At 37.0% G+C, this 27,657-nt stretch overlaps 5 protein-coding genes across 7 annotated transcripts in view; 2 read left to right on the top strand and 3 right to left on the bottom strand.

Annotated features, from left to right (window-relative positions):
* Window positions 1-503: 503 nt before the first annotated feature.
* LOC103971303 (GATA transcription factor 9) lies at window positions 504-1,262 on the top strand. Its single transcript, XM_009385295.2, has one exon. The coding sequence runs from the start codon at window positions 504-506 to the stop codon at window positions 1,260-1,262; it is 759 nt and encodes a 252-aa protein (XP_009383570.2).
* A 1,395-nt stretch (window positions 1,263-2,657) lies between these two features.
* Window positions 2,658-4,642, bottom strand: LOC103971302 (gibberellin 20 oxidase 2-like). The gene is made up of 3 exons (XM_018820412.2): window positions 4,089-4,642; window positions 3,679-4,000; window positions 2,658-3,038 (listed from the first exon to the last, which is right to left on the bottom strand). The coding sequence occupies exons 1-3, from the start codon at window positions 4,640-4,642 to the stop codon at window positions 2,658-2,660; spliced, it is 1,257 nt and encodes a 418-aa protein (XP_018675957.2).
* A 2,884-nt stretch (window positions 4,643-7,526) lies between these two features.
* LOC135597194 (probable methyltransferase PMT26) lies at window positions 7,527-14,167 on the bottom strand. Its single transcript, XM_065089821.1, has 9 exons — window positions 13,886-14,167; window positions 12,024-13,304; window positions 11,804-11,953; window positions 10,840-11,110; window positions 10,650-10,760; window positions 9,787-9,961; window positions 9,417-9,689; window positions 8,192-8,386; window positions 7,527-7,987 (listed from the first exon to the last, which is right to left on the bottom strand). Exons 2-9 carry the CDS (start codon window positions 13,269-13,271, stop codon window positions 7,759-7,761), a joined length of 2,652 nt encoding a protein of 883 aa, XP_064945893.1. The 5' UTR covers window positions 13,272-13,304; window positions 13,886-14,167; the 3' UTR covers window positions 7,527-7,758.
* A 540-nt stretch (window positions 14,168-14,707) lies between these two features.
* On the bottom strand, window positions 14,708-21,700 carry LOC103971266 (aldehyde dehydrogenase family 3 member H1). The gene is made up of 10 exons (XM_009385254.3): window positions 21,396-21,700; window positions 19,483-19,551; window positions 19,300-19,396; window positions 16,707-16,913; window positions 16,347-16,462; window positions 16,098-16,202; window positions 15,846-16,018; window positions 15,675-15,765; window positions 15,356-15,505; window positions 14,708-15,177 (listed from the first exon to the last, which is right to left on the bottom strand). The coding sequence occupies exons 1-10, from the start codon at window positions 21,627-21,629 to the stop codon at window positions 14,938-14,940; spliced, it is 1,482 nt and encodes a 493-aa protein (XP_009383529.2). The 5' UTR covers window positions 21,630-21,700; the 3' UTR covers window positions 14,708-14,937.
* A 5,524-nt stretch (window positions 21,701-27,224) lies between these two features.
* Window positions 27,225-27,657, top strand: part of LOC135597193 (kinesin-like protein KIN-7E, chloroplastic) — a 34,636-nt gene continuing 34,203 nt past the window's right edge. For all 3 annotated transcript variants that reach the window (XM_065089820.1, XM_065089819.1, XM_065089818.1), the window contains exon 1: window positions 27,225-27,655. In XM_065089820.1, coding sequence (XP_064945892.1) covers window positions 27,372-27,655 — 284 coding nt within the window. In that variant the 5' untranslated portion in view covers window positions 27,225-27,371. The remainder of the gene's footprint in view (window positions 27,656-27,657) is intronic.

Here is a 27,657-nt window from a genome sequence, read left to right as displayed (position 1 = left end):
TTTTACAATTCCTCAATTGTAATATATTTAATATACTTATAATATTTTATAAAAATATTTAAAATATATTATAACAAATACAAAAGTCTTCATATTTGATTACTTTTTATAAACTAATAAAATATTTATTTAAAATTATAGTTTTATATATGAGTTGATTTTCATTAATTTTTAAGATAGCATGTCTCAATTATAATATTTTTGAATAGATTTACGATAATGGAAATATAAAATACTATAAGTCCATTAGAAAATACTATGATTTATCCTATAAATCTTATACATCATAAATTGGATCTAGATTATGATAAATAAGAGACGCTTTTGGAAAATACGAAAGAGGGACATCTCTCCGGAAAAAAAAAAAAAAAGAGTTTACCCAAAGAATAATAATTTTTATATTAAAAAAGAGATAGATAGATAGAGAGAGAGATAAATTCCATGTTGGTTTTGACGACTTGTTCCCTTACGTCCCAACTCCGTCTGCTTCGCCTATAACCTCCATGTTGCCTACGCTCGCCGCCCTATTAGTCATGGTCTATCGCCCCCGCTTATTCAATCTAGACCTCGACGAAAGCCTTGAGCCCCACATGGACGACCCCGCCGACGAGCCTCTCTATGTTCCCGACGACCCCCTCGACAGCATACGATTCCTCTTCGATCCCTTGGACGAATCCATCGTTGCTTCCTGGAAACCAGAAGTGACCGAGTTCTCCGTCGCAGAAGCCGCCGAGGTGCTCCGTCCTGATTGCCACACCGCCGTACCAGGTACGCTGAGGAGGCCACGAAGCCAACATCAGCCACGGGCGCGGCGTCTCGACCCTATGACGTCAGCTCCCGGCGGTGTTGACGGTGCGCAAAGGCGATCGCGCTCTCTTGACCCTTGGGGTACAGCTCCCGCGGACGTCGGCGATGCTCGAGGCCGCGGCCGAAGGCGGCGTAGGGCTCGCTCGTCGACCCGCGAATCCCTCGACGCTGCCGATGACCCGATAGTGAGGGATGAGAATGTCGGCGACGGCGAACGCATCTGCAGACATTGTGGCACGAGGGAGACGCCGCAGTGGCGATCCGGTCCCAATGGATCCAGCGAACTGTGCAATGCCTGCGGCATTAGGTACAAGTCCGGCCGCCTGTTTCCGGAGTACCGGCCGTCTACAACTGCTACATCCATAGACAGCAGCAACTATTCCAACAGGCATAGCACTATAATGACAATTAGACAAAGGAGAGATAATGAAAGACGAGGAAGAGAAAGAGGCTGATGCTACTCCTGTTAGGGTAAACAGTAACAGGATATAGTATTCGGTCTTCCCATCTCGTCACGATTATTGTTCGAGTCTTTTAGCTTCTTCCATCGTAATTTGGATTCCTTGGTTTACACAGGTGTATATATCGTTGGTATAATGAAAGCATGAAACTATACTTTAGGCCCCGGAGAATGTTATGGGATACAGTGAAAAAAGTAAGAAGTAATTACTGCAGCTTTTCTAAATTTACAAAAGTTTTTTACACTCATAAAAACCCTTAATTATTTTTTTTTTTACACCCACATAAATCCTATTGATAATTTAAAAAAATATTTTCCTAAAATTGAAAAAGAAAATAAAAAAGAGAAATTTTGCATCGTGGATGAATACATTGCATTCACCCATGTCGGTGACGAATATTTTATCTTGTAGTTCCTCGCTTGAACGTTATCTACTTCCATTTGATCGTACAACATCAACTTATCTAAGAGATCAGATAAATCAATTTTCAAAGATACGTAAAGGATAACCCTGTTTATCTCAACCTCTTATGAAAATGACAGTCTATTCTATTCTATTCTATCATTATTTTCAAAAACTAAATATCCTAATATCATCATCTAATCATCTCAACTAAATATCCTAATGACATCATCTAATTCATAAAAGGTCTATTACAAGAGAATTCAATAGAAAAAAAAAAGAAAAAAAAAAAGAGTCTATGAGAATGTCTTCAAGACACTTCCATCTGCGACGCATCTTTGTTCATCCCCGTCCTGCATAAATGTAAGAAAGATTTTAATGATGAAAATTGTGTGTAGGAATAAGATTATGCAATTATCATGCGTGTTATAACTTCATACGCTTGCAATGCGATCAGTCCTCACAACCTTTCTCGTTGATATATTTTTCTATATCCACTCGCATCCCAAAACAAAACAAAAAACAAAAAAAAAAGGGTTAGCTTCCACATTCTATGATATGAGCTAAGCTTGATGATGTACAAAACACTAGCATAAGCTTAAAAGAACAAAGAATAAAGAGAGACGAGTTTCAAGTTTACCAAATCCATCTATCAAAAGTTAACGTTTTGAAATCTCATCTAATAAATTTTAGACGGTTTTCATTGGTTTAATTCATAAAAAAAATATTATAGGATTGAATATTGTGTTCGCCACACGATCTTTGTTTTAAAAAGAAGGATGATCAAATAACATGTTAGTTTAAGCTATGTTATAATCCAAATTTAAATTACTTGAAGTAGAGATAGGATAAAATGAATTACCATAATTTAAAGATATATATATATATATATATATATAGCTAAAAATGGTGAGATGATTAATATTAAGGGTACATGAAAAAAAAGATAAAGAATGATTAAAACTAAAAATAAATGTTTAAATAATCTTAACTAATAAAAATATGAATTTTTATATATCTCGATGATAGGCGATTTAAGTGAGACTTTATGGTCTTATTGTTGCTATTATTGTTGGAGGAGAGATAGAGATGAATTGAGTAGGTGAGAAACCGGTGAGTGAAGTTTTGCAGTGTCGAGGCGTCGGTCCTGTAGTGGCTCTGTGTGAACTCCAGCAGCTCCGCCCATGTGAAGTCCGGGTACTTCCTCGGCACGCCGCCGCCACCGTCGCGACCGACCAGAAACTCCTTCGCCGGCCGCACCACCTTGTCAGCCTGCGGACACACGAAGAAGGCCAACGACCGCCGCCTCCTGTCCCTGTTCACCACCGCCCGGTGGAGGCAGCTCTTGTACCTCCCGTTTGTCAAAGCCTGCACCAATTTTAAAGCGCGCAGCAGGTTGCATGTGCAGGTGACGACCACAACTACGTGCATGACGACTTAAGGAATAGCATTAAGATCTTCTTTGGCATGGGGAAGAATACCTCTAAATAATATTAATATCATTTAACAAACATAATCTATTTAAGATTTCATCAAATCCAATGAAATCCATTGAAAAAAAAAAAAACTCTTCTTCTTCTTTTCCAGCTTCACTTGTATCATATACACCCCTCAGCTCGTCCTGATCAATGTCATTACATCTCTAAATTCTTGAGTCATTAGAGACACATCATCTTAATTCTTATCATCGGTGAATAGGCTCTAACATCATCTTTGATAATTTGAGTCCAGTGAAACTAGATCAGGACCAATCATTCATGGAGGTCAGACAGCAGTACAGGAGAAGCGCTTAAGCTCATACACTGAGTAGTAAACTGTTCATCAATCTGTTTGCAACTTGAGATTATTCCTAACACTTGCATGTAATGTGGCATTTGATGTAGAAAAAGAAATTATTGGTGGTATCAAGGCCAGCACAAATGTGTATATGGTAAAATTATGATATGAACATGGTGGAGTAGTACTACTGGACATGCTTTTCTCTGTGCTTAACAAGGTATTCACGTACCATGAAGGTGTCGCCTATGTTGATGACCAGGGCACCGGCGATGGGGCTCACGGACCGCCATTTCCCTTCCGCGAACACCTGCAGCCCGGCCACTTGGTCCTGATGCAGAATGGTGAGGGCGGTGGGATCGCTGTGCGGGCCCGTCCCCAGCGTCAGCTCCGGCTCCTGGCACGGCGGGTAGTTGTTGCACCTCATGATGGAGCTCCCGTCCTCGAAGAAGTTCCTGTAGTAGTCCCTTCCCATCCCCAGGCTGATCCCCAGCAGCTCCATTATCGACAGCGACAGATCCTTCATGGCCGCGCAGTACCTTCGGTGCACCCTCCTGCATGCATGTTTCGACACGATCGCAGGTCGTCATCCAGCTCTCAGTGCTGACGATGAGAAGTGCAGTGAGATTGCGTGCGTGGTACCCCATCGGTTGGAATTCTTCACCAAGCTTGGACGTGATGTAGTCCACCACTCCATCCCTGTTCCCGCTGTAGTCGTAGGCGAACGACAGCGTCTCCTTCCACGGCAGCATGGAGGCGAAGCGATCCGTGTGGGCTCCGACGTAGCCCCACGTGCTCCCGGGCCGCCGCCGGGCCCTCAGTTTGGTGCTCAGGGGGAGCTCGAAGAACTCATCGGCGACGCGGAGGGCGTCGTGCAACGCCGCCGCGTCGACCTTGTGGTTCATCACCTGGAAGAACCCGTGGCTGGCGCAGGCGCCGCGGATAGCCGCGGCCGTGCGGCTGGTCGAGGCCGCGTCGCCCTCGAGGAATCCCTTAAGGTCCACCACAGGCACCTCGAGCTCTTCCGGTTGGTGCGGCCTCTCGCAGCGAGGCCAGATGAATGCTTCGGGTATCTTGGATTGTTTCTGTAGGACAGAGGGGTCGAAGACGACGACACTGTTACCGCAGTGGCTTTTGCCCTTGTCGAGGTCTAAAGTAGCAGGAGAGGAGAGGAGGGAGGTGGGGAGGGAGTCCATGGAAGAGAAGAAGGATGAGAACGGAGTGCAGGTTGGAGCTATTTGTAATGGCAGCACATAGAAGGCGACAAGAGAGGAGGAGGTGATGGAGGAAGAAAGAAAGGGGGCGTACAACACTTTGTGTTTGGATAAATGTGGCGACGCTAAGCGTAAGCTAAGTTGGAAGGGAGAGGTGAAGGTTAAGGCCTTTGGTATTGTCGAGGAGGGTGTGTGCGTGGGAATCTCTGGTGAAGCTGAGCCAAAGCCTGGGACGACTGACTCCCGTAGTTGTCATCTATCGTCTTCCTTTCAACTCTTCTTCTCTTTCCTTTCCTTGTCTACGTGGAACTCGGTTCCTCGTCAGTGCCCTCCTCTCCACCACCACAAGAGCTGCTCTGCATGAGCATCCACTGCAAAGTTTTACTTGGTTCCCAGACGTGTAGCCATAAGAGAACAAATAGCTTTGGAATTGCCGAGCATGTGACTTTCTCAAACTAAATAAACTCCACCATGGCAAAAGTAAAGCTCTTCAAAGAGTCGCATCCCCTCTGACACATTGTGGACGAGAGGTTTGATCACTTGTCTTGGCAATGGCTCCAAACATATAGCACTAAAAAACATTGGCTTAGGCAGGCATACCAACATGCAATTTTGATGGACCTCCACCTAAGTTTGTGCTGAGTACTGATCACAAGCTGACGATACTTGGAGGTGTCTTTTCCAAGGCAAATTGAATTGGATTTGGTGCAGCACAGTGGCCATTTTCCTGAGCTTGTCTTTACCTGTAACTCTCTCTTACATGGACTCGTGCATGAACTTGGTCCTGCACTGGGAGTGTCTCTCGAGTGAAGCAGCTTTAGGAGCATTTTAGTTGATCCTCCAACATCATGATCTGCTCACCAAATCCCACACGGATGCATCTCATCAAACCCCTGGTTTGATGTTTCTTGCACCTGGTCGTCTGTGTTCTTGTGGTTTTTCTCTCTGTTACGTGTCTACTTTCTTCTAATTCCTGTATTCTTCCGAGTTATGATCTAAAACACACTCATTTGGAAGAGAGACTGTGAGTATGAGTTCAGAGATGATTTCTCCCAGCATGGAAGAACCATTTTATCCAGCAAGTTGTGGGTCATCTGATTGGTGTCTAAAGTAGTAATCTAGAATTCCTGATCTCTATGTATCTATTACTGACTTAAAAAGTGTAAAGGGGAAAACATACTCAAGTCTCAACCATTCTATTGAAGCTTTAGGTTGGATTGTATAGAATGATTTACCGAAAAGCTTCGTCAGTTTCGAGAGTGAGGAGTTCCTTTGGAGTTGGACGTTGTCGATGTTCTCTGAAAGAAGTGAAGAGGAGATTGTTTTTGTAAGCTAAAAATTAAGAAAAGATGAGACGAGTAGGATGAAGGAAATAGGTGGTCAATTCATCTAATACAACTATTTTTTTGGTGGTGTTTTGGGCTTTCCAGTATATGGGATGACTAATGGCAAAATTGATGAAGGCTAATTAATATATGGGAAAAATAAATTAAGCTGAAAAGAATATTTTTTTAAAATATATATATTTTTTATTTTAAATTATATAAAAAAATGATGGATCACTCTTCATCGTCTCATTGAAAAATATCTCAAATATAATGAATATTTTTCACAGCACTATAGAAGATGATAAAATGAGCGTAATGTTCGTCACATAATTAAGGTTAATTATCGTAACGAAAGATATTCTCTAAACTAGATTATTCTAACTATATATGATTAGATACTTTTAAATTATAAATAGAGATATGACATAAGCCCTCAGACAATTCTTATTTTAGGTTCAAACTAAATTGAGCATTGAAAGGGTCTTGTGGTGCACATCTCAATATAGTTTTATAAGAAATGTTAAGATCAAGATGATAACTCCTTACCAATATCCAAGAACTTTAGAAAAAGGGTTTAGGTTAGGTTTCAATATGTTAGATTTTTTTTTTTTTTTTTTTACAAAAGATAAAGTAGCGCAAAAATAGAATACAAGCTCTTGTGATAACCTATCAAATTTTTTTATCGACTAAGCTAGTCAGTACTTTTAATCTCGATACAATGGATTATAGATTAAATTTGACAGTAATATTTAGTTCAAGCTAATGTTTATAATGTCGCCAAAGCCTTTATATTAGTTTTCTAACAGGATTTACCTTCAGTTGATCTCAGCATAAGTCAATGATATTTAATGCATCAAGTTTTGAAGGCTTGGAATATTTTAGCTGCTACATAATGGAAAAGACATAGTTCCTTTCATATTCTAGACATGGTTTGGAGTCTTTATAAAACAAAGGCCATTATTTCTGAAACACTCGGGAAAGGTCTAAAACATTTGCAAACAGAGCGTTTCATGTGATTAGAGATTTAACACATTTCCCCCAAACCCAAATCCAAAGAATTGATAGTAAAACACAAACCTATAAATTAGCGAACACTCCATTGAGAGAAACAGTAAGAGCATTTAAGGTGTTCTCATTGTGTCCTTGTTTGTCATAATAAGAAAACACATGTTGTATTTACATAATAATAATAATAATAATAATATCATAATTTGAAAGACTTCCAAACTTGAATTCTTCCTCCAAGCAATTTGATTTCAAGAATCCAAAAACACTTATTTATCCAGATAATTACTTATTTGAGTTCCATGGTTAGGAATGGAGGGAGGGATTTTCAAGCTGTATCTCTCTCTCTCTCTCTCTCTCTCTCTCTCTCTCTCTCTCTCTGTGGGTAATTAACTACCATAATCCTTTCATTTAACATTAGTTGCTGGTCACTCTTGACTTCTGCGAGAGCAGCCAACTACACATTTAATTTAAAACAGGTTGCTGGAGATGCCATAAACACCAGATGAAGACCAAAATGATGCAAAAAGAACTTGATCTGCCAATATTAACATCACATCTCAAGGATTCTCAAACATGGAATTATTGGTTAAAAGAATATGATTCTACATTCAACTCATAATCACAAAGCACTTCCTATCCTTGTATTGTCAGCATTAAACAAAAACGTTGGAAAATAATAGAACTTATATGGTACACAGTAATAGGAATGAGGAAAAAAAAAAAGATAAAAAGAAACTGACAGCTCTTCAAGACTCAATTGTTCTAAGATAACGATGGCAAACTTGCCTCGACTTCTTTTGGCCTCCACATTGTCTTTTGGACAAACAATAGTCCTTCATTTTCCTTTGAGTAAGTCATTCTGACTTCCCACTTCAATGATTTTGCCATGCTCTCAACCTCTTCTATTGTCTCTGAATTATCCCTTACAATAAGCTTGCCTTCTGGTCTCAGTATCCTATCCACTTCAGCAATCACTGCCCGTAACTTACATCTGCATAGAAACAGTCCCCCCCAAGAAAAACAAATTGGTTAGGAGATAAAAGAACACAGATGTACCTTCTCCAGGTTGAAGTTATTTGTCTTTGTGTTCGTCGCCATGAGTTCAGAATTGGTAACGAAGCTCAAATAAGCAAATACATAGCTAAAATTTTTAACATGAGACTGATGAATCCACATATAAAATGTCAGCTCTGACCTCTTCTTTATTTTGGAGAATAGATGATCTGCATGAAGTAGATCATATGATCTAGGATACGTGCTGAAAGATTCACACCAGTCATGATACATTCCAAACAGTCCACGCTCATAAATTAAAGGAAGAGTATCTGGTGAATCAATGGAAACAATATTCATGATCCATGCATTCGCTTCTTGCAAAGCTGCAGCAAAACTGAAACAAGCAGTGATAAGAAACATCATTTGTTTCATGATATGTTGACAATTAGCTGAAGATGGCAATCCTGCAAGTACTAATAAGGAAAATAAGCTATTCATAGTTTCATAACATCTTTTGTCACAGATTTTATTTACAGGGTTCTTATGTTCATTTGGAAGTATAAGACAACAGCTAGAAAACTACATGAAGACTAGGGCATGAACAAATAAGTAAATGCTGAAAGAATGTTGCTATATATATTTACTACAACAGTTTCACTGAAACAGCCATGACATGCTTCTCATATTATGAATTCTATTGGCATGCCTAAGGCAATAAATATGTATACATATAGTTTGTTGGGTTGACAAAAACCATAGTTATTAAAACCAGACTGGACCAACTGGTCCAATCAGAAAAATCAGGAATTGGATCCTTGACAGTCAAGTGACCATAGTATCCTTAAATATGATAATATAGCATTTATGTTTTTGAGGATACTGATTGGAAAATAAAAAAAATAGATGTTTTCTCAAAGGGCTTATTATCTAACTCCTTTCTCTGATAATCTCCTCTATGATTTTTCTCAACTTTATCATTTTTGTTTTTTCGCATTAAAATCATCATTTACTCTTTTGTTATCTACCTCTGTTTTTCTCTCGCTTTCGTCATTTATTTATCTTTCTCATAACCTCTCTTCCTTTTATTGTTATCACTGCCTTTGTTTTCTTTCACAATTATTCTTTATAATTCTTCTTTTATGACAACACATCATATGAGCTAACCTATTTTTGTTGTCAGCCACAAATTCCATGTTTTGATTATACAACAAAGAGGCATTTTATGACTATATTTTTGTTATTATTATTTTTATATAATATAAAAGTATGTTTTTTAAAAAATTATCTTATATTAAACCTATTGTCTGACTGCTTAATGGACCACTGACTCAAGGCTCAACGGGATTGACGTTTGACCTGAGTATAATATATACGAAAAAAATTGCAGTAAAAGAGAGAAAATAGAAATGCATGTTTTCACATACCCTCCATATACGGCTCTCATATCCATCACGTTTCTCACCGCAGACCAGTTGATTCCCAATCCCTTCATATACGATTTGCTTACAATATGCTTCCAAAGCTCAGTGTCTGCTTTGAAGTCCTCTGGTGCAGGCCTTCCATAGACTCCAACCTGTGAACTATTCAGCCAATATGGGACATTATCCAGTCTCAGTGGCCACTGCTGTGGCCACTGCGAGCCCCGGACATTAGGATCTACGGGCAGTTTGTGCATGCATGCTTGCAAAGGGATGTTCCTGGAGAAGTGCAGAACAATGATTCATTAAAGGCACATTAAAATGCATACTGAATTGAAACTAAGACAGATGCATAATCTCTTAAGAAGAACTTAACCAGGCTGCATTTGGATCATCAGAACCTTGGCAGAGTGGAGGGCTGTCTTCGGTTCTTTTGGCATAGCATTCATTGTCTGAAGGCTTTCTGTATATTGCCATGCCGACTTCATTGATTCGATCCTTCGTCTTATTCACCATATCCCAGCACATGGATTGTGTCAATGCTGTCATGGCTGGCAATAGTTTCACATTAGAGTTCAGTGATCCGATAGCTACTTTCTAATCAGAAAAAGCATGACACCAACATCCTCAAGGAACAAACTTTCATTAGTAGTCTTCTAATCAATAGCAAAGATTTAATGGATTCATTTGAATTCTCCTCCTTTTAGTGAATATTCTAATTTTGTAGAGATTGGAGAATGATAAAATATAACTTTTCAGCTTAGTGTCACATCAAGGGTAGATGAAGAATTGAACTGAATTGAATTATAAGGGTTTGACAGGTATAGAGTATCATTAACTTGGCCTAATATTTTTGGGTTATTTGGTGTTAGGTATATTAAATTAATAAATTATTTTTTCATCAAGTCGGATTATACTTTATAGTAAACGATATCAGAGTCAATCTAGCATTGGTTATCCCATCTCATTAAGTCATAACAAATATTATTAGTGTCAATCTAGTATTGGCATAGTAAAGGTCCAAATAGTAAAGAGATTTGTATGGATGAGACATGAGGCATATCACAAGGTTAACCCACTAGTAAGAAGGGAGATTGTTACTCCCTTACTAGAGTCTCATATGAGATAAAATATCATCAGCTAAGGTCATGATATAAAATTGTAAAAATAAACCCGATCTTCTATTACACGATTTTTTAGTACTTAAAAATTTTGAGTAAGTCAATTAAAAAAAATTACCTTCCCAAATCTCAACATCCTCTGGAATTTGTTGATAAACTGGTGTAGCAGACCATACGAAATAACCACCAGGACGCAACATTCGATTCAACTCCAATAAAAGCATACCACCTGCACAATACATGTTACATCCATTATGGCACCAAAAATAATCTTCGAAACATAAATCTAAGTCTTGATTTGGAATAACCTTCTATATGCCAAGGGACCCTACAACGGGCACAATGGATGACATCAAAAACCATTCCAGGGAAAGGAAGTCTTTTAGTGCCCATGACAGCTGATAGAGCTGGAATTCCTCTTTCAAGAGCAAACTGCACTTGAGCTTCATGCTCATCTTTAGGAGCAAACGACATGGTAAGTACATCTCTATCGAATAGAAATCCTCCAAAACTAGCGACCCCACAGCCAACATCCAACACAACACGGCTTTTCTTTCCCCAGGCTATATCAGGCATAGACTATTACAAATGCAAAAGGATAATCACAATTATGATAATAATATTCAACAAATAGATGTAATTTATAATTTTAAAGCTTCTAAATATGTTGGGTTTTCCTAACAACTTAATTGAGATTTGAAGGCACCTTAACATAATCGTTATCATAGTATCAAAGGAGGTTGTAAGTTCAAAACTTGGATCTGTCCCTCTCTATTGCATCCAATGTTTGATCAGTATTTGAGTAATGTCATTTACAATATCATGCATCAAGCCTTATTTAGCTTGCATGTACAAGGGGATATTAAATCTTGCTAATATATCGGGTCATTTTCAACACTTATGCAATGCATTAAGTATGACATAAAGTTATAATGGCTTCTCCAACTAAAAGGAGGATTTTGATAAAAAAATTAGTTGAACAATGGTAAAGTTGGAAACAAGAATCAACATAAAAACTAGCAAACAATGTTTCAGATCCTTCTTCCAGTTTAGACACACAATGCGGGACCTAAAAGGAACTTGAGAATGTCTCCAGGAAAAAGGCTTTGTTGCAAGCATTTCTTTGTAGCAACTATAAGCTAATACATGGGCATGAAAGGAGCATCAATTTTCATGAAAACACTGTGTATGAAGGAAATTGGTGCACAAAAACAATTTACTAGTTGTTGGGTAGCCCAATAAGCAAAAATAAGAGAGTAATAGCAAGTGAACCTCCTGGATGAAATCAATGTAGTGCAGTGCTCCATGTATGAACTGAGTGCCTCCACCAGGAAAAGTGAGGAATTCTCCAGACACTTTCACCCAATTTTGATGCCCCTTTACGGCTGCAAGCTGGGAATGAGGTACATTGTGGTACCATATCTGCACAACAATGAAAATGAGCATTTCTCTTTGTCTAAATAATGAGGCAAAATTCCACTAAATGAGATACCTTGTTCCTGCTATTTGGCCACTCAATGGGCCGTTTGTATCCTTCTGGCAGAGGAAGGAGACAGGCAGGAGCTTCCTCAGGACAATGCCTCTCTCGATGTTCATAGTGCTTAGTGCTTCTAAGCTTCTTGATTGCTTCCTCGTTGTCGAGGCAAGGGATGTAGTCAGTTCCGGCAGACACATTGCAGAGTTTCCAATTATTCCTAGTACCATGTTCCTTCGATGCAGCTTGCACTGCTTTCTCCTTCTTCGACTCGGTAGCTTGTGTAGACCATGCGCCATTCTGGGTACTGGTTTCGTTTAGCAGCTCCGACTGAGCTCCATCAGGAAACACCTCAGGAGAATTCAAGTCCTTCGCTTTGCTCCCTGCTGTGATCTCATCGGGTCTTTCTGCAGCCTCCTTTCCATTGTTGTCATCTCCTTTAGTCTCATCTGAATTCTGCTCTGAGAACTTCTCACCGAACTTACTGTCTGCTTTCTCTGTAATTTGCTGGTAATTCTCTTCTGTGCTCTTGTCTTGGCCTTCTCTGATCATTTCTCCACCCTCTGTTTTCCCAGTTTCATCCGAATTCTGCTGTGAGCTTTCACTTTGTCCATCATCTGTCATTTCATCAAACTTCTGGTCTGCTTTTTTTTCCTGCCCACCATATTTAGTTTCTTCAGAGTTCCCTTCCGTGCTCTTCTCTTGGCTTCTCTCCTTGCCATCGGTGACCATTTCTCCACCCTCCGCAATCCCGTTCTCGTCACTATATGTCTTCTTATCTGCTTTCTTTACCTGCCCACTATCTGTGGCTTCTTGAGAACTGTCTTCCGTACTCCCGTTTTCACCACTATATGTCTGAGTTGTCCTGGTGTTATCATCCATTTCGCTTTCTTGGGGCTTTTCCACCACGTTCTCGGCTGCTTTGTCCTGCACATTCTGGTCATCCAGTGACTCCGACCTCGTCTCAGTGGTAGAATCCTTGACGTCGACGTTGGCATCTCTTCCTGTTGCTGCTGCTGCTGTTGCCGCTTCATCGATGACATCCACTGAGCTGTCCTCACGCGGTCCCCGATCGGTCTCGGAGACTTGTTGCTTCATGTCCGACTTGCTCTCCGGCGAGGACATGTCGATAGGGACTACGGTGGACGACGAGGTCATCATCCAAACACCAACCAAGCAAAGAGCAATGAACGCGACGAGGGTCACCGTCGAGCAATGCGACGACGACCTCCTTGCGTCCATCATGGCGCTCCTCCTAAATGCCATTCTTCTTCACACACGATTACTAATGCTCTCAATCTGCGTCTCGAAATCAAAGGTAAACTAGAGTAAAAATCTACATACAACATCAACAAAGCACTCGACAGAGAACAAAATTAAGGAATAACGAGAAATTGAAATATAGGAATCAAAACACATTCTAATTAATACCTAATTGCAAACCAGATATTGAATGACGACAGAGGATAGATGAGAAATTTGGGAAACACAGGTATTTTAAATCACTCTCTCTTAAAATCTGTTACTGTAGCCACCCTCCTTTCTCTTTCGATTGCATTGCATCATCCTTATTTATAAATTAAAACAATTTTTTTTTTAGATTTTAATTTAATATTCCAAAGAGTTTTGGGAGAACACCACAATCGAACATTTTTTTGGCGTGCTGTCGCTGGAAACCTGCGTTAATGATTGTAACAGCGATGGAAACAAAGTACAATATGTTAGACAATTATCCTCCTTTGCAAGAAGGCATAAAAATCAAACTTCCTTTGCACGCTCGGAAGCCTTCATTCAAAACTGAGAAGACGCCTACCTCGCCTAATTCCATCCGAAGTAATGATGGTAGCACGCAACTATCAACGTATCGGGAAAAGGCTCACCTTTCGTCAACTCAACGACGCATTGGATCTACGAAGACGAGGAAGAAGAAGAGAAATAGAGGAGGATGAGAATTGATTGCATGCGAGATTATTATAAGAGACGGGGAGCGGATCTGTAGAGCAAAAGGTGCTTCTTTTCTATTGATCGAGAAGAAGTTTTCATGGCGGGGAAGCGGAAGAGGAAGGTTGAGCGTCGAGCGAGAAGAGGGTGGCCACACGAGCCCCGGGTTTGAAGGCGAGCGAGGCGCAACTTATGCGTGTCTCAACTAAGCATGCGTCACTTTACCCGCTCCATGCCTTTGGTTTTCCTATATATTTATTTTTTTATTGATAAAAAAATTAATTTGATTATAGTTCAAAAACTCAGCATGGATTGAAGTTGATAAGATGAGTGACTCATTAACTTGATAGGTCTAAACCATCTAGAATACGTAGTTACAAATTAATGATATTATACATTCAAGAAGCCCTCTTTATCAGCAGGCTTGAAGTGTTACAATCTCCCCCCACATATATTTCTACCATTTTTTATATTAAATGATTTTTATATCCATACATATTTCATGTTAGATCATTTTGATCAAAATGTATTGAATGATTGTTGAGCTTTGTATGTAGTAATTTATCATTGTTACTTCTACGAGTCTCTCATGAGACCTGTGATAGCATTCCAGCCATGAAAGAACAGCATAGTAGCTTATCAAGAAACTTCCAAGTAGCATTTCGTACCAAAATACTAATGAGAAAGAAAACCTGATCTACTCTTGAAAATTAAAATGCACCAAGCTCATTTCTCCTTGTTCAGATTGTAATAGAAAAGGATGCATAATAACCTTGTAAATTTATTTTTGGAAGGAATACAGAGTCACAAGCTTTAGACCTCATAAGAATCTGATATGCAATATTATTGTGATCTTCGAAGGACCACTAAAGGATATGATACGTCGTCCCACTAAAGGATTAATCATATGCAATATGACTGATATGCAATATTATTGTGATCAGTCATATGCAGCAATATGACTGATTTGATACGTTGTCCCACTAAAGGATTAACCCCTTGGCCATCCAAGTATAGCAAGAAGAAGAGCTATGATGCTGCCGTTGATCAATCCCCTAAGAATTTTCTGCTTCTGTGGTGTATATGGAGGGTATCTAGCAGGAGCTTCCCCACCAAATCCACGAGATAAGACAGCTTTCTTGTGACTAAATGAGTCAAATGAGAATTTGCCATGGTAAGCCCCGATTCCACTCTCACCTACACCACCAAATGGCAGATGGGGATTTGCAAGCTGCACAAATAGAAGACATTATTATTTCAGTCACAATAATCCAAATATTTTCCTAGTTGTTTGTTTCTCATATGGTCTCATCTGATATAAAAGTAAATGAATTCATAGTTAGCAGCAAACTTACAGGGATGCCTACACATAGAGCATTTATCTCTTAGTATCAGAAAACGGAACTCACATGCAAGGCGGTATCATTGATGAGCATTCCACCAGCAGATACAGTTTTTACGAACCGCTCTTCTAATCTCTTGTCCTTGGTGAAGAGATAGGCTGCAAGAGGCTTTGCCTTTGAGTTTATAAAATCCAAACAATCTTCCACCTCGTTAAACTGAGCAAACAAAATACAGAATGTATATAAGGAACTACTGTACTCTGCAGATGATGGCTTCTAGTTTCTCATATCTAGGATACTCTCCAGTATCTAGGATACCCAGACAAAAGGGTGAATGTAATTTAAAGTGCATAAGATAATTTATATAGCATGGAGAGTATCTTACTGTAATGATTGGAAGTAAAGGGCCAAATATTTCCTCCTTCATTATTAATGAATCATGTGGAACATCTAACAGGAGAGTTGGGGCTATCTTCCTGCGGGGATATGGGATGGCATTGCAGTTTAACTGCTTTAAATTCATTTTGATTAGAAATTTATAATATTTGATGCTTACAGGTGCTTTTCATCCTGCTGGCCTCCATATACAATTGTGCCGGAAACCCTCTCATCATCCAAAAGGCTTGTCAAGCGTCTGAAATGTTTAGCATTTACAATGCGAGACAAATCAGGCGATTCCAATGGATCCTTCCCGTAGAATTTCTCCAAAGTTTTTTTCATAGCATCCACCTGTAAATGTCAACAAAGAAATAATAATTAGAATGAACAATATACAACTGCTCATTAACTTCCATACTAAAACTGCTACCAGTGTTGGAGCAAATGATTTTGTTGTTAGAATATAGTCTGGAGCAACACATGCTTGTCCATTATTGCATCCCCACTTGCCCACAGCAATTCTCTTTGTCGCAACCTTAAAAGATCAAGCAACAAGCACACATCAGCACCAAAAAAGACTAAAATGCAAGTCGATATGTGTTTCATAACTAAAATGCCATTATTGCCAACACATAGAACCCAACAAATGTACCCAGGAAGCAAGTAAAGAGATCATTACTTTAACATTGACATTTGAATCCACAAGAACAGGACATTTTCCTCCAAGTTCCAAGGCTACTGGTGTCAGATGTTTCGCAGCTGCAGTCATCACAATGCGGCCCACTTTTCCATTACCTGTGGATTTTCCAGAATGTTGCCAGTTAAAGGGCAAAAGCCAGACTCTTCAAACTCTAAAAGGGCATAGAGATATAGAGAAGGATGTTCTAAGCTGAAGAAATCATCAAAATCACAAGAATATTTAAACAGTGAAACTGTGCTGTAACAGCTTTAAAAAGTAGAATCTCACGTTAAAATGTTTAATAATTCATGAAGAATTTAAAATTTTGAAGTTAAGAAGCATAGTGTAGCAAGTCAAAACCTGTATAGAATATTTTATCCCACTTTTGCTCCAGAAGTGCTGTGGTCTCAGGGATTGAACCCTCTACTACTTTTACACAAGAGTTATCTGTGTATTTCGGTAAAATTGTTGCGAACAAGGATGATGTGGCAGGTGCAACTTCTGATGGTTTCAGAGCAACGGCATTGCCAGCCGCAATTGCGCCAATTACAGGATCAATAGACAACACTAGGTAAGACAGAAGAAACTTAATGTTATTGCTCCTGAGAAAGAGAGCATCAAGGTTGTATCAATGTCAAAAACAGTCTCAAATGTGATTACCACAGCAAAAAGAATATCAAAGCAGAAAAATTGATAGACACAGAAAATAAATGCACAAGATCGAGGCCATATCAACACTAGAATATGAACTGCTTTCAGCAAAGTGCAACTGACACTAATAAACCTTCTAAGTGCAGTCACTTCATTTATCCAGTGCCAAGCTAGCAATCAAAACAGGAGTAAACAAACAATTCCCCAGTTTGGTGATTTAAAATAACCCAAAGCATGCCATTAAATAAATTGGGATGACATATCTCTGAGTGACAATACTAGATAATAGAGCAAACTTTACTCATTCAGCTAAAGCTAAAAATAGGGTTAAACTTAAACAGACATATTATAACCAGCCTGCATTGGATAATCTTTCCGTGTAGCACCTAAAGATAATTAATGCAGGCAGCAGAATGCAAGGGCCATGTAAGAATCTCTTTAGGAAAATGGACAAACAAGTCAAGAAAATGTTAAATCTGTATAGGTCTATCAAAGGAGCTTGGACTTTTCTGGATACACTAAAGTCACAAAAACACTCCACAACTTAGAAAATAGATGGAGATATTAGCTTCAGGAGTATATGATATAATTTCCAGATATAAAGATTATCTTGGCAACCAATAATCAATATCATCGTTGGTGAGCAAGCATTTCTATGTAAAAGCAAACCCCTGGAAACATGTTTACAGAAAAAAATCAGTATAATCATCACAAGCATACAACTGTGATGAACAAGCTGGGAATGATGTAACTACCTCTTACAAGAGCCTAATACCCAAGATGACTTGGTAAACTGGAGATTCAAATTTATTTAGGAAAACTCCAAATCAAACTTAACTGAAACCAATCTGGAGGTAACATAAAGTGAAATATAGCAGAAAGAAGAACCACAACTAGTAATAGATCTAGCAGCCCAAACTATGTTGGTGGATCTGAGCAAAATAAGATAGCAAAAACTCCAAATCCAACAATACTGTAAGTCTGAAACCAATCTAGAGGGTAGAAAATGTGAAATATAAAAGCAGAACCACATTAAGAGATCTAACTGTTTAAACTGTGTTGATAAGCCTGAGGAAAAAGAAAAAAATATAACCTCAATGACATATATACTTGGTTTTATGCACAAATAGCAGATTCACTAATTTAATACAAACCAAACAATGCACTTGCAATGATTTCATACCACTTAATACAAACCATGTTTTCCTTTTTCCTTTGCCCTCCTTAGTGTGAGTCTAGGTGCAGAGATCTTGTTACATATATTTAGAGGAGAATGCACAGACAAATTTTATTATTAGATAAATATTCTCATGTATTATCTTTTATAGATGCCATAGTTCCCAATTCTGCATTTATTAATGGAATTATTTGTACACCAAATGGTACATTATCCTCGACCATTTGGCACAACTATCAAGATTAATGAAAGCATAAGAGATGATCTGAGTAAAATTTATTTTGAGTGATTATATTTTATGCCATGGTTTGCAGTACCGGTCCGACAGGCTTCCGGTACGCGGACTGCCTGTTACTGGTCCGGTACTGTAACAGTACTGTAGCACTGCTACAGTGCTCGGCACGCCTGAATATACCGCTCGGTACACCTGGGTGTACCGAGCGGTATACCGTACCGTACCGGTACCGAGCCCAGGTCGAAACTCCGGTACGGTACGGTATTGCGAACCTTGTTTTATACTATTGTGGCATTTGACAAGATGTTACAAACATCCATTGACATTTATTCTTGAAGCATACTATATAAGATTTATTAATTAAAGTGCATGACCTAGGTAACTAAGTTACAAGTTCATCTTATCATCAAAATGCATCATCACCAAAAAGTTTCATACTGTTGTTAATTGCTATATGCTCATTCTCATTAGATTCCTGTTATGTAACTTAGCAAAAAAAACTTTGAAAAAAATTTGCACTACATTCACATTGAAACAAATCTATTCATCCCAAAAAGATATCAACTGAAATTAAAATTCAAGCAATGACAAAATAAAGAATCAAAGATTTAGATTGTGGATCTCAATCACCATAAAACGTATAAAGTAGTTGTATAAGCTAGTAAAGGCTAATAAATTTTCCAATCAAAGCAATAATATAACAGTATTCTATAACATTAAAGTCATTTGGGAGTCACAAAAATACAGCTATATATGCCAAAGCTAGACATATTTGCATAGAACTTTGAGTGATAAAGTAATAGGAAGAGCAAAGGAGTGCTTTCATCCTACTACATTTAACAAGCCATCCTCAATCCTAAAAACACACAAAACACAGAGTCTCCGCTTACAAAATGGATAGTTCCAAGCTGAAATGACCAGCACAACACCTACGGGCTCTGAGACAATTTCCGCTGATGATGGAAAAGTTGTGATAGAAGTTGGCACCTGAAGAACTTGGTAATTAGAAGGTTGATTTTAGAAATTTCCAGATAGTTATGTTTAATTTTCAGCAAGAATGATATAAAAGACACCTTTTCGGGTTTCATCCAGCGTTTCATTTCTTTTAGGGCAAATGTACATGCTGCTTTTGCCAGTGAAATCTGCACCATGAGTCATTGATCATATACATCACAGTCTTTCTCAGAATACTTATTAGCAGAATTGCAACATGGAAGAGCATCAAAATTACCCATACAAAACCTATTGAACTTTAGAAACAACATAAAGTTTTATATATGCCTATGTTTCCGGATAATTCCATGATATAAGTAATTGTGGTGAGAGAGAAGAATAAGATTGCATATTTCAAGGAGAATCCAACACTTGGAAACAACAGTATTTCTATCGAAGTAGTTGTGACACATGCGGTTAGACATATAACTACCATCAAGCTTGTCAGACAGTTCAGGATTCGTTGAGTTTAATAACTTCATTAATCATATTTATTGGATTTACTGATAGCTTTACTAGGGGTTTTGGCCTAGTCAACATATTCAAAGATATTAATAGACATTTGAGCCACACGTTGACCAGGTCAGTTGTATATTTTTGACCAAGACACCAAAGTTCATTGACCACAGTTACTTGACCATCACTGTACCAAAAACTATTGAAAATTCTAGACAGGACGTAATTGATAACGGCTGTCTTCTCCATCTTCCGAATTTTGTATCACATTCTTTTGTTCTCATTGTTTAATACTTTTACTTCATATCTTTTTAGTTGGGTCTTCTGAGACAAATGAGCTCTGGTATCTTGAGAAAAACTGAGGCACTAACACTGCAAAAAATGTCTGGATCACTCTTAGAAGAGCACAGTCTCTTGTCTTTCCAAGCTTGACTTCCTTATTATATATATTAATGTGTAAGCTTTACATGAACTTCTACAATCCATGCATCAATGTTATCTTTTCTTATGGTCCTTAAATATAATAGAACCTTTAATTTGCCACAAAATCCATTCAACTATGTTTAGATGAAAGCTAATTCAATATCGTCCAGTTGTATAACTGCAAACTTCTGAGGACTGTGCACCAATAAATTAGGCGAATATACATCATAACTAGACAAAAATCATATGTCCACACAAGTAGAAGTCCAAAACTACAAAAAAAAAGAAAATTTTGGAGGCTTTTTACTAAGTGTTTGTTCAATGACTAAAATTCGGTGCTTGACTTACAGCAACCAGTCATAAGTCACACTCTTAATGTAATTTCTTAATTATCCTTAGCCCATTAATGCTGACAAAGTTTTATCCATTGGTACTTCCCACAGAACCTAAAGGTATGAAGTATTCGATATAGCTTGACAATGCTACAAGAATAGAAACCGGGTACTATTATTGGTATGTTTTATTCTACCTTATGTTCTTAAGCGAGTCTATCATTAAGAATGGCTAGCTCCATATTGTTTTTTATATTAAAAGATGAATTTTTGCATTATTGTCATGTGCTATGCTAAAATTAGTTCATCAGGCTCCCTATTGCTTCTAGTTCATCAATATATGAATGACCCTATCCATGGTCTTTGATCGAGTATAATCCATTTCGTCCATAAGAAAAAGACATGGCACTATTTCCTTCTTCGATAAAGATTACAATTATAAATAAGTGGTTTTTAATTATAATATGTAACCAAAAACTTCAAAGTCCATGATCCGGGGCATCAAAAGACTAATCCACTTAATTCCTAATCACACCAACTATTTCAAATGCAAAATAAAAGCTCCCATTATGAGATCGTACTGGCACATGGATCATAAATTCAACAATTATTGCCATTTGCATGCCATATTCCGGTCCCCATATCAGTAACTATCAATTCTCAGTAACATGAAGGGACTTATAGCAGCACAACCATGTACTTTTGGATGAATTCAACTGTACAAGAAAGATACAGACAAGAAAGCATCAAAATTGAATGTAGAAGGATTAGGATTCGAGGACCTCGTGAAGGTAAGACTCCATATGGGGCTTGGCGAGGTCGTCGTGGAGCGCGGCCATGATCTCCGCCTCCTTGTCATCGATCATCCTCACGATTCCCTTCAGCTGCGCCGCCCTCCACTCGTAGCTCCGCGTCCTCCCGGACGCGAAGCCCCGCCTCAGTCCCGCCACCAACACGGCCGCCCTCGCGCCGTCGAAGCCTTCCCCCACCGCCTCCTCCTCCGCTGGGTTCTCCATCGCTCCCAATCCCCAAAAGCTCCGACTCCACGATCCGCAGCAGGCGGTTTTAGTATTTATATAGACGACGTTAAAAGAAGGAAATCTTTTTCCTTATCAGAATTGTCCGCGATCTTTTATTGCGTGCTTTCGCTATCAATTGTCTTGGATTGACATCTATGTGGCCCAAAACACTTGACCTCTCAAAATTAAAGCGGAGGTCAAGTGTTTTGGGCCACATAGATGTCAATCTATATATATATATACATATATATATACATATATATATATACATATGTATATATGTATATATATGTATATATGTATATATACATATATACATATGTATATATATGTATGTATATATACATATGTATATATATGTATGTATATATACATATGTATATATATGTATGTATATATACATATGTATATATATGTATATATGTATGTATATATACATATATATATATATACATATATATATATATACATATATATATATATACATATATATATATACATATATATATATATATGAAAGAAGTTATTTACTATGGAAATTTTCCCGAACGATCCCTTTTTTTTATTTTTCTCTTTTAGTCTAAAAAATATTCTTCATTGGACATTAAAAAATAGTCGACTTTTTTTTATTCTTTCATGATTATAGTATTTTTTTTAATATATATTTACAGTATTTTTTAAAGATAAAAATTATATAACTCTATTCAAAAATATTAAACTAGACTGATGTATCCTATGAACATTCACATTTCGGGATAAAAGAACAGTAAAACACTGATCCAAAAAAACAAAAAGGGGAAGCACCAATTAGGAAAAATTCTAAAATAAAGATTTTTTTTTTTTTGAATTCACCCTATATTTATATAGTATTTTTTAATTAAAAATCCCATATTTTTAAATTCCCTCCAACAACACTCTCTATTTCCATAATATCTTTAGAGAATTTTTTTAATCTTTTTTCAAATGCTCAAAGTATTTGCCTATCAAAAAATAGTTTTTTTTTCGATCGATTGTATTCAGATGTATATACGAAGATCTTAAGTGCTAAACACTAGTTTTTTTTTTAAGTATTTATTATTTTTATTTTATTTATACGAGTAGTATGATGATGGTTGGTGGTAAAAAATTTGCAACTTGCTAAGGCGTGGATCGAATCAATTAAAAAAGAATGATATACTATCGTTGAAGACGAGAAGGAGAATAATCAATACCAGTTGGCCACTTATGGAATAAAATATAATTTCCCACACTTCATGTCCTGACTTAAAGTTACAACATTACTCACAATGGGCTCCACATATCAATAAGAGGTGAGAGAGAAATAGTCATTCAAATATTAACATACTTTTTCTCATTGATATGATTAGTATTAGCTGATTCCTACTAAAACAACATAAAAAGCTTTCGAAAGATTGTGATGTCAAATTATAATCAAATCATATATATATACATTTATTTTGCATTAAAAAGAGATTAGGAAGTCAAGGTTTGGTTTGACCGTGGCTTAGGCTTTGTGGTGGTGAAGACTTGACGCTAAGAATTTGTTGACACATTGGTAGTGCTTTTCCCCTCTCCTTCCTTCAAGTCAAGAAGGGGTTGAACGAAAAGTCTGGTGGGGTCCGTGATGCCTCTCTCCCCCATGATTGAACGATTCAACTCATACATAGTTAAGAATGCTTGCTTGCTACGAAGAGTCCTCCTCCATTTCACTCCCTCTTTCAATCTCGACCCTTCATCTATTCGGTGAAATTTTTTTATTATTTGATTCGAATATTGAGGTCTGAAATCGAAAGAGGGATGTGATATACGGGTTTTATAGTAAGCTTATAACTTTCAAACGTTTTTCTATGTTATGCTTAATATTGCATTTATCTTTAAAGAATAGGTAATTTATATGAAATATGAGATTTATTATTTCTATTGAACATCAAGACTTTTATCTGATTTTTGTTACAAAGAATTATATAGTCTCTACTCAAATGAACGCATCAGTTCTTATATTCAGCATGTCGTATCTTGATACTATACTATGTAGGGAGAGATGTCTCTTACATTTACATTTGTCGATTGATTGATGTCTCTTAAACAAAATAAGCAATATTGATATATATCAGGATCTTTGTTAACTAAATTGATTTTCACTATTAAGTGTATATCGTGAGTATTTATTATAATCCAAAATGATGAGATAAATGATCTATTGATTTTATCGAGCTTCGATTATTAATAAAAATACTTAAGTTGAAATAATAATAAACTTATAGTACGCTCATCAATTTTTTATAAGTTAATAAAACTTACTTGCTTCTAATATATGATTAATTGGAGTATTATAAACTTTCTCACTTAAGGATTTAATATCCTCATCAAAATCTAATATAGCCTAAATTAGACTATGCATATGAGGTATAGTCCAATGATAACTCTATATCACGATGAGTCATCTTACCGTCATGCTTGAGCTTCGTCATCATGTTATAATATGAGCTTGACTTGAATACCAATTATCATAATTTAATTAGCTAACTGGTTTATCAATTTCATTGAGCCCAAAATTACTAACCAAAATATTTAATCTAAATTTTTTAATAATATACTTATCATGTCTTTATAAGTCAATATTAGTTCAACATGGGACTATCGATTTTTCTGTCATACACTTAAATAGTGAGACCCCTTACATACCTCATAATTAATTTTATATTGATAAGATTTGGGTCTCGTAATATTTCCATGAAACATCAAAATCTCAATCATCAATATTACTAAACATGACATCCTCAATTATTCATTACTAAATTATCATGTGGAAGGCCCAATTATCGAACCAATCGATGATTTAGGTAGAAGTCAAAAAAAAAAAAAAAATCCAAATGCTTATTGATAAAAGAATATACTCTTGATATGGATTATATTATCTCTAAAACAGTATATAGATCACATTATCTCTAAACACTTATGGTACGTAAGAACTTAAAATTAGTGTATTAGATAGAGTATATATTTTTGTCAGTAGTTGTATGGATCGATTGGTTAGATTATATATTAAAAAATAATATTTTAAAATAATAACATATTTTTATTTTATTTTAGTTTTCTTTCATCTCGTCTTCTCTCTCTCTCTCTCTCTCTCTCTCTCTTTTCTTTTCGTGGTTTCTTTCTTCCTTCCTCCTACCATCGTTCTCGCCCCTCTTTTTTTCCTCTTTCTATACTCTTTCTTTTCTTTGCTTTGCTACTCTTATCCTTCTTTCTCTGTCTTCTCCCATCCTGACCAAATCAATTGCAAAATGTGTGGTGACTTAAAGCTGTAATAAGCCAATACGACAAAGAGCAATACACATCTAAAACACGTCATATCCGTGAGTCGTGTCCGAACTAGAGCACAGGCTGTGGTACAAGAATTCCAACTAGAGGGTAGGAAGTGCGAGCTTTAGAGTAGTGATATTAGGAATAAACAATCGATACGTAACATTGAGGAAGAAGCCAACAATCAATTCCTATATAAAAAAAATATTACTATATCGATTAAATCTCCTATCACTGACACCGAAGCTAAGGTTGACCCATTGCATTTGATAATATAGATAGAACATTTTCTTTAAAAATATTTTGTTTATAAATTAAATTACAAATATTTTATGAAAGTTAAATATATTGATATGAATATGATTCTAATATGTTACAACAACAACAACAACAATATACTAATAATAATAATAATAATAATAATAATAATAATAATAATAATAAATAAATAAATAAATAAATAAATACCCATCTTATATAAGAACAGATTAAGCTGGATTATAGGTACATTTGGAAACATATTTATATAGAGAAATAAAATTAAACGAAGGATATTTTTTAAGAATAAAATAAAAAATCATATTTTGGATTATTTCCTCATCCGTAACCTCTATTTTGATTTTTAAATAATATATTTGATTTTAAAATACCTAAAATACACATCAGAAGTTTTCACATCAATTTCTTTGCTTTTTATTATTTTTTTAACAGTTATAATATTTTCATTTGACTCGTTTATAATATTTTTCAATGATATTTATGAATTTTTATTGAGGTATTAAAAATACTGTAAATGTAATTAAAAATACTATAAGTGGTATCATGTTGTGTCTCTTTAGTTGTTATAGCTTGTACAACATTACGATATCATATTTTTTATACATGTAGTTGGTTTGATTGAGGTAAATGTTCATTTTAATAATCTATAGTATGTTTAAGTAGGCTTTATAGTATTTTTAGTGCAGTGGCCAAAACACTATGACAGGTCAAAAACACTATAACAGGACAAGACACTAATAAATGAGAAAAATTTGAGAGGTAATTTAGATATTTTTTGAATTAAGGATACTATTTGAGAAAATAAGGAATACCCAAAATGTGAGTATTTCTTAGAAAAAATTGCCCTTAGGTGAATGTGCAATTATAAAATTCCTCGAGTGTTTGATAAACAATAAATAAAAATTATATTTTTAAATAATAATTTAAATATAATATGATAAATTTATACATATAATATTTTTAATATTTATTCACAAGTGAATATATATATATATATATATATTAAAATAAAATAAAAAATAAATATAAACTTACAAAAACATTTTGTATGGCCTAGATATATAATAAATAAAGAATGAAAAATGTTTTATTTTATAAAATAAATAAAGGTTATATTAGAGAAGAGGAGAAGAAATATGGGTTAGAGTTTGACAATATTGTAATCTTAGAGAACGACATAGGGTATTTAAAAAAAATTAAAAATTAAAAAAAATTAATATCCTATAAATATCGACATTTGAACATTTATAATATAACATTTCGAGTTAAACATAATTTAAAAATAAATTTATCAAGCATCAATTTATATTTAAAATATACATTGAGTCAAATATGTTGAGCTTTGGGTTGGGATTTGATTAATATTTCGTAAATTCCAAATGGCTCAACCGATTTGAGTCCAACAACGATGTGGGGTTACCTGGGTTGAACCCAATAGTTACCGTCCTTGTTGCTTCGATGTCACAAAGAAGAAGAAGAATCATTTAACACACATACAGGTGCTGCCCGCCCTTCTTCCTGATACAACCTGGCAGGCCATCATTTTTATTATTACTGCTTCTTTATTACATCACGAGACCGATGGGCCCCTGGGACCCAGCATCACAAAATTCTATCCAATAACGCACCGGGTATATTTCGGGCTGATATTTTTTTTGTCCGGAAGCTACAAGTTACGACTCTGATTGCAACAGCAGTGTCAACAGGTCCCAAAATCCACGTCTTCCTCAGATAACACGTGCGTCTCACGTGACAAAGAATAAGTGGACAGCAATGTTCCCTTGCCCTTTCCCTTTCCCTTTCCCTCTCATCGCTGTGCCAAATCAAAAAAAGGCTCGCCAACTTCAAACACCGTCGGTGAATCAAATAAAACAAACTCCGCGTTGTGTCCTCCAATCGTAACCGTTCAAACGCGGAAATAATCGCCAGGCGGTAACGTAACGTGACTGGTGATCCTACCTAATTCATTCTGAATATTTTAATGGTCGCTTGAAAGGAACTCAAAACTGAAGAAAACAAACCCAACGGCGGCAGGGGGCATGTGATCGAGCCCTCGGTGACTTCCCTCCTCTCCTCACCAAAACCTTCGATCCCCTCCCCAAAACCCTAGAGGATACCGGTGTCCGGAGCTCGATTCCCGTTGATCGGTCCACAATGGCGTCGAGATCGCTGCGGTCGAGCATCTCCCCTTTCCGATCGAGGAGGAGCCCTGCCCCTCCCACGGCGCACAAGCCCGGGGCTCGCCCTACCACGCCCTCCTCGTCGACCTCTTCCCGTCCGACTACTCCCTCGTCGGTGTCCAGTGTGGCGCGGCCAGCGCAGCATTCTTCCAAGCTCTCCCCCGTCAGTCCTCCTCTGCCGTCCCAGCTGCTAGATCGGCCGGATTTTGCCAAGTCGAAGGAGAACGTGACCGTCACCGTCCGATTCCGGCCACTCAGGT

This window comes from Musa acuminata, chromosome BXJ1-11 (genome assembly GCF_036884655.1).
Source record: "Musa acuminata AAA Group cultivar baxijiao chromosome BXJ1-11, Cavendish_Baxijiao_AAA, whole genome shotgun sequence".
Classification (NCBI taxonomy): Eukaryota; Viridiplantae; Streptophyta; class Magnoliopsida; order Zingiberales; family Musaceae; genus Musa; species Musa acuminata.
Note: the sequence above shows the minus strand (reverse complement) of the source record. Positions and strands in the feature narration are given on the sequence as shown.